At 45.1% G+C, this 13,136-nt stretch overlaps 1 protein-coding gene across 6 annotated transcripts in view; it reads left to right on the forward strand.

Moving 5' to 3' along the window:
- Positions 1-13,136, forward strand: part of NAV2 (neuron navigator 2) — a 365,169-nt gene that overhangs the window by 321,637 nt on the left and 30,396 nt on the right. For 4 of the 6 annotated variants that reach the window (XM_036325651.1, XM_036325652.1, XM_036325648.1 and 1 more), the window contains 7 exons: positions 2,299-2,322; positions 2,437-2,511; positions 6,976-7,059; positions 7,668-7,779; positions 9,041-9,186; positions 11,441-11,449; positions 11,850-12,022. In XM_036325651.1, coding sequence (XP_036181544.1) covers positions 2,299-2,322; positions 2,437-2,511; positions 6,976-7,059; positions 7,668-7,779; positions 9,041-9,186; positions 11,441-11,449; positions 11,850-12,022 — 623 coding nt within the window. The remainder of the gene's footprint in view (positions 1-2,298; positions 2,323-2,436; positions 2,512-6,975; positions 7,060-7,667; positions 7,780-9,040; positions 9,187-11,440; positions 11,450-11,849; positions 12,023-13,136) is intronic. The other 2 variants (XM_036325653.1, XM_036325649.1) reach the window with 1 other exon arrangement.

A 13,136-nucleotide genomic window follows, 5' to 3' on the forward strand; every position in this document is an offset into this window, starting at 1 on the left:
GTTTGTTTGCTTAATAATTCTATGTTTGGTAATGCTAGATTTCTGGGCTACCGAGCAAGACAAACTATATATAGCCCCTTGTAAGTAAAAGGCCATCTCAGAATCAAATTAAAGAGACCACGGCCTGACTGTTCTTTCTTAGGCCTATGGCAAGCAAAGACTTCTGTGGTTGTTGACATGGTTTGATTCGAAGGAACTAGAGATACTCTCTTCTGCTCCTACCCACCTCACCCCTCCAACTCCAAAGTACCTCTTTCTTCAGCTGATCGTCTTGTCTGAAGTTTCACCACAGAGTCCCGGCTTTCAATTTAAAGGCTTTCTGTATAGTAACGTTGGGAAGGGTTGTCTAAGCCATCATCTACTAGGAAAGCCTAGGGATGGCCTTCCAACTGCCAGGCAGTGCAAACACTTCGTTCTACTATGAAACTCTTGGGTCTAATCCCAGCTCTACCACTTACCAGCTGTGACCATGGGTAGATTATTTAACCTCTTTGTGCCTAATTCTCCTCATCTGCCAAACAGGAGGTGATAGTATTACTACCTACTCCAAGAGTTGCTATGAGGGTTAAATGAATACTGAATATAAAGTGCTTGGAACAGTTGCTGACATGTGGCACTAATGAGTAAATGCTAGTTATTAGTACCAGAATGTAAGTAACATGAGGTAGGAGACTTGGTCATGTTTACTCACAGCTGTTACCTAGGTTCTTAAATAGTGCCTGGTACATATAGGAAATCAATAAATATTCATTAGGCAGGAGAATGGGGAATGGATGGATGGGCAGACAGACAAAGAAGGATAAGGAAATATTATCTGGGAGGAAAAAGTGGACCCTGGGACATCTCCAGACCTTCTCCTGAAAGTGTTTCTAAGATGAGGAGTTGGTCCAGCTATGTGACGTAGGCAGGATACCAAACCTATCTGAGCCCCAGACGGAATACAAACTAACCTACTTTATGGAGTTACTGCAAGGATTAGACAGTTTGGTGCCTAAAAATTAGTTACTGTTGTAGGAGCCAGCCAGGAGGGCGGGGGCTCTTGGGCAGGGTCAGGGGCGAGGGCAGTGGGGTGCAGGGAGTGAAGGGAGACTGATAGGAACCTGCCCCAGCTGATGGGTGTGGGGTGTTCGGGGTCTAATGAATCCTCCCCATTTGTATTCTGAATAGAGAAGTAGGCACCAGAGTCAGATGCTGTTTTTGAAAAAATAATGGGTTTATCACTAATAAATTTGGATTAGGACATACAGGGAGGACTCAAGGACAAAATAGGATCCTTAGTGATTTTCACTCGCCTGCCTGGCTTCCAAGTCCCTGCTTCCCCCTGGAGACGTGTGAGTGGGGGTGGTGAGAAGGGCAGGAAGGGGTAGGGGAGCTTCTTTTGTGAGCCCCTTGGGAGTCCAGGGAGAGGGAAAGAAAGGTTCCACCTGCAGCGGGGTCCCCCGGCGGGAGGAGGGAGGTTGTTTTGTTCTCCCACTGGCACAGCCGTGTCACATCAGACACGGGGCCCAGCATGGAAGGTTCTGCCAGTAAGAGGACCTGCAGGCTTCACCTTTACTCCTCAGGGTCATAGGTAACTGGGGAACTCGAGGTGGGGCAGCAGGAAGGTAAAGGTCACATTTATCCTTATAATCTGGGATGTCCACAGGCTGGCTGGCAGGGGCTCCTGGCCTCCCTTAAGTCTAGGCGTCTTCCTGTCTGCAGTGCCCTGGGGAGATGAGAGGGAGGATGAAATGGGGCAGAGTTAACTTATGTGCAGGCCTTCCTACTCCCAGGTGGGGTTTGCCAGGTAAAATACAGAGCACCCAGTTAAATTTGAAATGCAGGTGAACAACAAATAATTTTTTAGTATAAGTATGTCCCAAGATGACATGAGGCATACTTAAACTAAAAATAATAATAATTAACAATAATAATAGTAATAGAATTTAACTGGTTGTCCGATATTTTATTTGTTAAATCTGGCAAACCCTGCCCTGGCTCATCCCCTTCTCACCACACCCTGTCCTGAGCCCCCGACCCTGTCACTGTCTCCACATGGGGACAGGGGCTCCTCACAACAACAATGGGGGTGTTCCAGTTCATCCTAATTTCTTAAAATAATATGCCGTTTGTTTTTGGCCTTTTCAGATAGTCAAATTGATCGAACCAGTCTAGCCAGAAAAATACCCCAGGAAAGAAACGAATAAATCTTCCAGACTGTTGGGCTCATCCAAATGTGGTCCCCGCAGGCTGGACTGCGCAGCTCTTTGTTCCTCCGATTAGATTTGATTCTCTAATCTCCCTGTGTTTTCTTTACAGCCAGAAGAAAAATGCCAGTCAGAGGTAAGGAACAGTTTGCTGGTTGGATTCCCACTTTCACTGCCATCAATTCTCTTACCCAGCTCAACCTGGAAATGGACTCCCAAAGCAAGTAACCCTGTCCCTTGTCCCCTTTAGATTCGCAAACTGCGGCGGGAGCTGGATGCCTCCCAGGAAAAGGTTTCAGCTTTGACCACCCAGCTGACAGCAAATGTGAGTATAGACCCAGGGCAACAGCCATCGGGAGGGGAGGCCCCTGCCCTCTTCTGAGCATTACCTCAAGGCCTCCTGCCCCGGAGCACCATGGAACCAGGGTGGTGTAATAAATAGGACGCAGGCTTTAGCATCATGGGTGTGAATGTCGGCGCTGACACTTGCAGGCTCTGTGCTTTGGGAAAATTCTTTACCCTCTGCGCTTGGATTTGCTGTTCTGAATGATGGGTGATGATAATACCTCTCAAGGTTGTCATGTGACCAGTACCTGGGATGTATTAAGTGGTCAGAAATGTTCATTTTCTTCCCTTCCTCTTTCTGAAAATTCTCATCTAAGGAAAAAAAGGTGGAGGGATCTAAGGCTCCCAAGTAAATAGCTGACTGCTCTGTAATTATAACATACACAGTTACCTGTTCAGGGGGCACTGCCAACCGGCATTCAATTCAGCAATTGTTTAAGTGCCAACTATGCCCCAGGCACTGTGGGTTCAACAGCAAAGCAAGCAAGTCACTGTCATCTCAGTGTTCTTTGTCTGGTACAGCAGAAAGACAAAACACTTTTGCTATGACATGATAAGTGTTATGATTGAGATAAAGAGAAAAGGTTGTGGGAATATGTGGGAGAAGCACATAACGCATTCTCTGTGAGGTAGGAGGAGATCCAGGAAGGCTTCCTGGAGGAGGTGACATCTGATGGATACTGTATAGGGGAGGGTGCATGGGGAGGACAGCATACTAACCATTATGCTGAAAGAATAATTTGTGCAAAAGCCCAAGGTGAAAGAGCTTGGTGCATTTGGAGATTATATAAGTTGTTTTGTGTAATTAGAATCTATGGCTTGGATAGGGAAGAGGCAGGTGGAGGGGAGGAAAAGGAGGGAAGAAAGGAGGCATCAATGAAAGGCAATGGTCAGGGCACATCACAAAGGCTCTCAGCTGTTAGTGGAGCCTTCTCAGTGAGTTCTAAGCAGAGCTGTGAGGTGGTCAGGTTTGCTCCTAGAAAACTTCCCTGTTTGGGGTTATAGAATTATGGGAGTTAGAGTAGACACAGAGATCTCCTACCCCATCAGACCAGTCTGTACAGGACTCCTGCTCCAGGGCTGAAGCTCCGAAGGCAGAGCCTGAGGTTTGGAAGGTACTGTGATGCCGCTGGGGCCAGGCTTCCTACCCAGGAATGCACAGCCCAGCCTGAGACCACAAATACATGTGTACGCGCCGGTCAGAAAGCAACCTGCACGACCCCATGGCATGCCGTTAAGTAAAAAGTAGTTTCAAAAGGTTGTCTTCCTTGGACCAAGAAGCTGAGTCAGTACCCGGAATTAATATTTAGCTGGAGTTTTAGCCCAGGTAATTCCTGGCTCGAGCCTGAGGCTGCTCAAGGACTATTTCTCTTTAAAGTCTGCACGTGGTGCCTCACACAGTGCTGGGCCTTGATTACAAGCTCAGTATTTGGTGATTGTGGTCACTTATGCTCTTTTTTTTTTTTTTTTTAGCTCTCTTACATTTCTAGAAATCTTCAATTTTCTTTCAAAACCCTAACATACCAGGCCATTGTGTGCTTTGTAATCCTTTATCTTTTTTACATCATCCACCATGAGTAATGCTTTCAAAAGATCTTCAGAAATTGATGTGAGATCTGGGTTTTGAGGCTTAGATCCTATTCAGAAAAACAGCAGAGGTCTTTTTCTGAGGGTGGACTCTTTATGTGGGTCACCATTTGAATCCAGAACCGACCTCTGACCCAGTAAGCCAGGATCTCCTGGTATAATCCAAATATGTGAGATTTAATAGCAGCTCCCCTCCTAAGTTCAGAACTGCTCCCTTAGGTAAGAATTACAGCTGTCAATTACTGACCCTTAATCATCAAAAGATAGTAATCCTATATAATAAAAGGGTAATATGCAAATTGTCCCCTCAACTGGGAGTTCAATCGGGGGTGGGGCTGGCTGGACCCCACCTGTGCACAAATTCGTGCACCAGGCCTCTAGTTTACTTATAATGAACTTGGGTTCACTCTTCCAATGACCTCATGCTCCACGGGACCTTGCTTTGGGCCACTGGGACCCTGCTCTCTGTTTCAGAGGAGTCAGCGTGAGAGCCCTGACATTACTATTATTCTAAAAGTGTGTGTTGCTCCTTGCAAGGCCAGTGAATCCAGTATTGTTTTAAAGTAAATATTTAGCCTTACCACACACCACCAGGGTGTTTTATTGTCTGCCATCTCTCCCACAGGCCAAACTGTGTTTGTTTTTCTGGGACAAACTACTCAGAGCCACCTTCTCGGGTATTTTTATATCACTTGTGTTTGTTTTCCTGGGAATGTGAGACGGTGCTGGATGAGAAGGCCTGAACCAGGCTCTCAACAACCTCAGCCCGTATTTTCATAGTTGCGTTCATGACACAAAGTCGGTCCTTCCGTTCCCCAGCAAAACAGTCCTCTGGTTCCTCAGAGCAAATGCGGTTTCTTCCTGAGCTTTGCAGAAACACTTTCTCTCTGGCAGTCTTCATGGGGTCAGGTTTTGGTTTTTATTGGATAGAAGATATAAATGCCCATGAATAGAATCATGGGTGGCAATCAAACAAAGTTTTGAAATAAATGGAAATCCAGTCATTTAAATGTGATCTTGACATTCTTTTGAAATGCATGGATAACACTCATTTTCTTTTTACTAGTACGTCCATGTCCTGGACAGCTTCCTTCATCTACTGTGTGACTGTCTTGAATTAAATTGGCTTTGGTTTTGCCACATTCTCCAGGGCAAACTAAAGTACATCTCTTTATTTTAAAATGCAAAGGCATTTTCTTGGTTTTTAAGAAAGAGAGCATATAATCAGAAAGAAACTGGCTAGTCCACTTAGCATTTCTACTACCAATAGCCCTGCTCCCTGCCAGACCCTATGGCTGTTGGAAAAAAGATTCAGCAGTGATCTTAGAGACGATCTTATCTCCCACCATGGTTTTCGCTTGATGAGGTCTGGTGATAGAGGCCTCTGACTCACTCCTCAAATCTCTCCTCCTTAAATTGCAGTGTCCACAGGCCCTCTTCCCAGCCCAGGGCAATGACTCCTCCCCCACAAAGCTGTATCCAGCTCTTATTCTTCACTGTGTGCATCGCCCATCTTTTCTTCTAGAATTTTCCAACTGATCAAGTCTTAACTTCTCCCAAGACTCTCAAGTATCCTTCTCATTCCTTCTGTAACCCTCTGTGTGTCCACCCACCCCTCTCCGAGGACCCTTTCTTGATCTCCCTATTCCTATGTTCTGATAGCAATTTTTGGCATTTTCTCATTCCCAGGCCTCTTCCTTTCTCACCCCCCACCCCCAGTGTCCATTTATTTCTATGTGTCACACTTCCTTAATAGTTTATAGACCATTTTTACTTACATTGTTTCATTTAATGCTCATAATAAGGCTGGGAAGAAGATATAGCTCCCATTTTATGGATGAATAAACTGAGGCCAATAGAATTACATGACTTGTCCATTCTTTATTCTTTGTTTTAACGATATTATCAGGATCCTCAGTCAGCCAGTCAATGTATCACCTGCTGCTCTGTGGAAAAAGGAAGAAGGTTTGGTGTTGGAACACAAAGTCACATCTTCCCCTTGAAGAGGGTTGCGGAGAAGGGGGAAGATAGGAAAACATCACATTTCTCAATTCTAACATACACTTTTTTTAAAACATTTTAACATCTTTGAAAATTGGATGCATATTTTAATTATAATTGGTAGTATTTTTAAGACTGTCTTAGTAATATAGAAAATAATGATGCAACTGATGCCATTATATTCCTCTAATTGAGGTATATAAGAGTGCAGGGGAGCTCAGGAGAAGGGCATAATTCCCTGGGGGAGCAGGGGAAGGGCTCTCTAACTAAGGAGGTAGCAGATGGGCCTTTCTGTGGCTTTTAATTAACGAAGATTATAACGGGCAAAATATGCCAACCACTTTGTCCATTCGTTCTGCAAACATGCTCAGTGTGAGCCTCTGCGGTGAGCTTGGTGTTTGATGAACAGAAGGTTGTCCTGCTGTGTAGAGACGTGAAGCAGCAGTCACAAGAGCATGTGTATTTTTGACTGTGATTTTTGACAGTCCATTGTGCCTTTGAGATTGAGTCTGAGGGAACCAACCCCATCGGGGGTGTCATGACAGCGTGAGCTGAGATCTCTTGAGAAGGATATGCAAAACTTAGTTAGACAGGAGGCAGTGGGGCTAGAGCATCCCAGGCAGTGGGCAAAGCATGGATAAAGGCCCTGAGGTGGGAAGAACCATGAGGCGTTTGAGACACAAAAGCTAGAATAACTGTATCCCAAAGGGTACTGGGCAGTGGGGCTCAATAGGCTGAAGAATTGGGCAGGGGATAACTCATGTGGCCCTCTGAGGGTTTCAGTCTGTAAGGCTGGCACTGCTTAGGCACGCTCACCTTAAAAGGTAATGTAACAGGGCTGTGTCTCTCCCTCCAGGCTCACCTCGTGGCAGCCTTTGAACAGAGTCTTGGAAACATGACAATCAGGCTCCAGAGTTTGACCATGACGGCTGAGCAGAAGGTAAAGCAGAAAGGATGCTTTCCCCCCTCCCTGCTTGGAGTGAACAGCACACCTAAAAATAGTATTCTCTTTCATTCCGGATAATTGTATAGATTTTAGTGTACTTCTTTAGTTGTTAAAGAGTAGTCATGTTGAGTGAAAATACGACCTAGATGGAGAGGTGGTACATGTATCAGGGACAGATTGTCATGGTCCTATTCCTGCTGGTTTCTTGGCTCAGATACCTATGCTGAAAACTGGCCCAACCTCCTGTTTGAGACAAAGGTTTTTTTAGAACTCCTGTATTCCCTATCATCCTCTGTTGAAACTTGCACTTCAGTTGAACTCTATACAGTGAATGATTTTTTAATATATTTTTTATTGATTTCAGAGCGGAAGGGAGGGAAGAAAGAGAGAGAAACATCAATGAAGAGAGAGAATTATCAATTGGCTGCCTCTTTCATAACCTACACTGGGGATCGAGCCCGCAACCCAGGCATGTGCCCTTGACCAGAATCAAACCTGGGAACCTTCAGTCTGCAGGCCGATGTTCTATCCACTGAGCCAAACCAGCTAAGGCTACAGAGAATGATCTTAGAACAACCAGTATTTTTTTCTCTGCTCCTCAGGATTCTGAACTGAATGAGTTAAGAAAAACCATTGAGTTGCTAAAGAAACAGAATGCAGCTGCCCAGGCTGCCATTAATGGAGTAATTAACACTCCGGAGCTCAACTGCAAAGGTAGGTACAGAAACACTGCCTGCCTGCCCCTAGGAGCCCTCCCCTAACAGTGAGTGATGCAGCTCTCTACCCGGGGCTGGGTGACCTGTCCGTGGACAGGTCCTGGGAGGCAAATACTTCATCAGGTGACTTTTGCCCTCTGGGGAGGTAGCTGGTTCCATCTCATCCTCTTCTCTGATGTATCTCAAAAATGGGAGAAAATGTATTTCTTTTGGCAAAGTGTCACAATATTTCATAGCCCTTATCTTCACTAATGCTTTGATGTTTCCATACTGATGTGGGGCAACCTGACATGAGTTCATCTCATGTTTGTCCAGGAAAATATTTCTGAGTGAATTGCTTTGTCTGTGTGTCTCCTAGTTGGAGGGCAATGTGGACGTGAGGATGAGTTCCCTCCTGCAGTAATGGCATTAACAGTAATAGGAGAAGTCATAGCGAAGGCGAACATTTATGGACCACTCACTGTGTTCTGAGCGTTGCGCTCAGTGCTTCAGTTATGTAATGAATGATCTCATTTTTTTTCCACAACCCATATGAGTGCTACCCTGGTCCTCTCCATATGGTGCTGATGGGAACACTGTTTCAGAGGCGAGAGGTGATCCTGGAGTAGTTAGAAGCAGAAGTGGGACTAGACCCGTCTGTCTGACTGAAACGGTGCTCTTAAAAACCAGGCTGCAGGTGTGGTTCTGTGCTCATGAGGAAAACTGTCTGCGGACTTAATTTTGGAATCACTGACACTTCAGGCAATGGTATTCCTGGTACCACTGGTGTTTCAGACATCAGGCTTCCTGAGAACTTGATGATAGAGTTGATATGGGAAGGTTAGGAGGAGCTGGCCAGGCAGAGTGGAGGGAAAAGAGCATTCCAGGAAGAGGGAATAGCGTATGGAACATCCCTGAGAGGAAAGGAGGCTAGTGCAGTGAGCAGAGGAGCGCTAAAAACATAGGTGACTACCACTGCAATTCACAAACTCATTTCTATGCCTGTCTAAAGCTTAATAAAGCTGGTGTTGGGGGGATTCTCTCTGAGCCTCCCCATATTTATGTAAAGTGGAGAGAGAGTATGCCCCCATTCAATTGACCAAACGGTATAGCACCTACCTGCTCAAGGGCCTTAATACTATCCATGAAGAAAAGAAGGTGATGTCTAACAGAATCACCTAGTGGTCCTCAGGTGTGTGGATTTTGGTGTGAGGTTATTCCCTGGGACAATGGAATGGGCTCGAGGCAGCAGCTGCTGATATCCCACCTTGGGTCTGCAGGAAATGGTACCTCCCAGTCTGCAGACCTCCGCATCCGCAGGCAGCACTCCTCCGACAGCGTGTCCAGCATCAATAGCGCCACCAGCCACTCCAGCGTGGGCAGCAACATAGAAAGCGATTCAAAGAAAAAGAAGAGAAAGAATTGGGTGAGTGTACATCCAAAGACTCTCATGCACTGACTATCAGAGCCAGTCTCAACCCAGGCTTGCTCTTAACTTCAGAACGTCGACCTTTGGGAGTAGATCCGAAGGAGTGGTTTGTGGATAGGTTTCTACTAAAATCAATGTTGTGCTCAGCCAAACACTAGGATTTACGAAATCACCACCACCTTGTAGTCTTACTGTGTTCATGAGACTTTATGTGAAGTACTCACCTCTCATTTCATATGTGTCATTTCTTCCTCATCACGTGTTGGCCAGAAACCTGCAGGTACTAGAGCAAATTTACTCTTAAGTGGTTTCTTAGTTCCAATGTATTTTTTGGAGTGTTACCACTAATTATCCATTGTTAATCATAATCCTTATCTATTTATTTACACAATCGCCCATGGTAGCCTTAAACCACCCTTCTCTTTGAGAAATTTTGACCATGGCCTGTAAGTGAAAGTTGCATAACAGTGATGTTAGCAGTAAGTGAACCGTTCTGATCTTGGGGTTTATACCTCAAAATGTCAAGTATAATAGAAGGGTCCCCATGCAGTGATTCTCCGTGTTTCCACGATCCCAATGAGCTCCTTGACTGTCTGTATAGAGGCATCTTGAACAGTTTCTCCCATTCTCCTGGGGAAGTCCCACTCTGCTCTCCCAACTCAGTCTTTAGTTCTGCTGTTGAGGCAGCAGAGTTCCTGTCTTCAGCCCAAGTTGACCTGACATTGGCCAGTACTCAGAGGGCCCCATCTGTCCATGCTGGCATCATCGTGTTTTCACAGTAGCTTTGGTGTCCTCATTCACTCCATACACTTCTCACTCATTTTGTGTCATCTTGGATGGTTGGCAAGGTCTAGGAATAGAATAGTTAAAGAGTTAATAATCACTTTGGTTACTGATGACTTGTGCTCCAAGCTAAAAGGCTGGTTTAGTGTGACCCTCTCATCATTCTGATGGAATTTTTTTTTAAGTTACTAATGGCTTTTGGTCAACTCATTTGTTATGAGTTAAACAAATAGAAGTAGTTCATGTTGCTGTTTCCAATATGCTATTGAGAAATATGGTCTGATTTGATTATCAAAGTGGTGAGGGAGGATTCTTTTCTATGAAAAATCGTGACTACTTGTTTTCTTCAGTTTAAGAAATAAAACTTACTTATTTTGCTTTAAAAGTTATTACTCTTGGTTATCCTTGCCATTGAGGAGGATGGATAATTTGCATCCTCAGATAATCCCCGAGCTTACCTCTGTGTAAATTTTGTAATCTCCTCTTCCACCTGGCATTTCACCAGAAGTAGAGGCAAAGGCTTAGGTTGATGGCTTATGTGCCAAATCCTTCTGCTTCCATAACTACTCTCTGGAAATATGACCAGAAGTAAGAATAAGAGGGGAATGGGATGTTGATTCACCCCCAAGCTGGACATATGGTTTGTTATAAATGAAACATTAATGGAAGAAAAATTCCATTAATTGTTTCAGAATGGCCCATTTCTGAATTTCTCAATGGCCAAGAAAGCCCCCAGACTATGTTTTCAGAAGGAAAGGGGACTTTCTGAAAAGGAGATTACTTTTTAAAAGATCTTATTTTGGGGCCTAGAAAATTAACATGCTTACCATGGCTCTCAGAGAAAACATTGCACTTTAATTCCTTATGTTCCCATTAGAATTCTCAGATCCACCTCATGGTTTGGAGAATTTGTGATATACCAGCTTCTTTTTTCCAATATGGTTAAAATATCCATTTTTAGTAACACAGTGGGATGTCTAATTCCCTGCTATTATGTTATCTCATGTATATATAAGGACAGCAGGAGCTCCTAAGTACATATATCAGAGAGATATACAGCCATGTTGGGACCAGTGCAGTAGTACAACTACCCTTTGTTGCTGAGGGAAAAGAAAAGACATGCCCCCCCAGAAAAATTATGGCGTTAGAGAGATGACTGATGAGAGACAAAACGATGATCAGCACAAGAAGGTGGGGGCAGTCATTTCAACCAGACAGAGAAGCTGGAAGAACTCGGATTGTAGGGACTTCCAGACTCGCTATCCTTTTCCTTGCATAATGGAGGAAGGTGCCCCTTATGCTTTGAAAGATTTGTGATCTTACTGGAAACCTCCTCTGTGTGTGGTGTTTATAATTAGCCATGTCGTGTCTGAAAAGTCCAAAGCTTTCCCTGTCACTGGCTTTCTCTGTTAAAAATTGTCTTTTTTCCTTCCCCTTCCCCATTTTTTGCTTGCATTTTCTCTGGCAGGTCAATGAGGTAAGCAAGACTGTTAATATCAGATACCAAGCTAACCCATCCATTGATATGACTAACCTCATCCGCATCCGTCACCGTGTCTGAGCATCCTGCTTCGTTGCTGTGTAACCTCATCCTCCCGACATCACCTGCTGAGCCAGGCTCTGTCTTGCTGTTGGCATCTAGTCTTGACCTGAGAGTAGGCATGGAATGTTACCCACAGGGCCAGTCCTTCGAGCTGTCCACACCAGATAACTCTTCTTCCCCTAATGCACTGATTGGAGAGAGCTGTTGGGAACCTTTTTCATAGTGGGAGGAAAACGTGGGAGAATTAATTGCTCTTTGGTCTGCATGTCCCCGTTTTGCATAGGCCTGAGTGTTGGCCGCGGCCCCTGCCAGGCTGACGGTCTTGTCTATTCAGTTACGCAGCTCCTTCAAGCAAGCGTTCGGGAAGAAGAAGTCCCCCAAGTCGGCGTCCTCTCATTCAGACATCGAGGAGATGACGGACTCTTCTTTGCCTTCCTCACCAAAGTTACCGCACAACGGCTCCTCGGGTTCCACGCCACTGCTCAGGACCTCCCACTCCAACTCCCTGTAAGTCAGTCTGTCGGAGTCAGACGATGTCTTTGGCCCTTAGGAACCTTCTCAAATAGGAGTGACTGGCAGACTTGCTGTGATACATCTGCTCCTTGGGATCCTTGATGTCTTGCCTTCATAGGACTAGGCATGTCCCTTCAGTGATTTGAGACTGGAGAGGCTGAAAGAGAAAACAAACAGGTTTTTGTTCTGGTGGCCACATCACTGTGGGTAATTAGTAGGTTGGCCTTGGGCGAGTTGCTTAACCTCATTTTGTTTCCATTTATTTATCAAATTGGGGTAATAGTTGTCTACTCACCCTAAGGATTGAATAAGATAAGTGGATATAAAAGAGCTACAACCATCTTGCTGTGATGAGGAGATGGTGTTATAAGCATTGGCAGTGTTAGCTGAAATTCTGGTTCTTTAGGGTGACAAGGCTTAGCGTGATTACCCTTTTCTTCTTTTTTTTAAAAAATATATTTTATTGATTTTTACAGCGAGGAAGGGAGAGGGATAGAGAGTTAGAAACATCGATGAGAGAGAAACATCAGCCAGCTGCTTCCTGCACACCCCCCACTGGGGATGTACCCGCAACCAAGATACATGCCCTTGACTGGAATCGAACCTGGGACCTTTCAGTCCCCAGGCCGACGCTCTATCCACTGAGCCAAACCAGTTAGGGCTACCCTTTTCTTCTTTGATCATAATTTGGTGTTGACTCTCAGAGGTCAGCACTCAGAAATTGGAAGTTTAAAAAAATGGAGAGGTTCAGTGGCAGTTCTCTTTACCAAAGGATCTGTATTTTGTAAAATGACTCATCACCCTGAACTCCCCTCGTGAGTTTAAAATGAGTGCATTTGTTCAGAGCTCTTTGGGAACACAGCTGGTTCTGTGAAGTGAGACACGTGTTTGCTCGCTCGGCCTTGGTTTTGCACTGCTCCACTTGGTGACTGGTTACATAGAAGGGACCAGTCAGCTGCTCTCGCCCAGCCAGTCTCCCATGATTTCCACTGAGCACCCACTGGTCATAGTCCATCTAAAAACATCCTGTGCCCCATCTAAAAGCATAAGCCCAGATGCTAAGGGCAAGAACAGGTCAGGAATGGCATGGGACAGAGCCAGGTGGGAG

The sequence above is a fragment of the Myotis myotis genome, unplaced genomic scaffold (genome assembly GCF_014108235.1).
Source record: "Myotis myotis isolate mMyoMyo1 unplaced genomic scaffold, mMyoMyo1.p scaffold_m19_p_10, whole genome shotgun sequence".
NCBI classification, from domain to species: Eukaryota; Metazoa; Chordata; class Mammalia; order Chiroptera; family Vespertilionidae; genus Myotis; species Myotis myotis.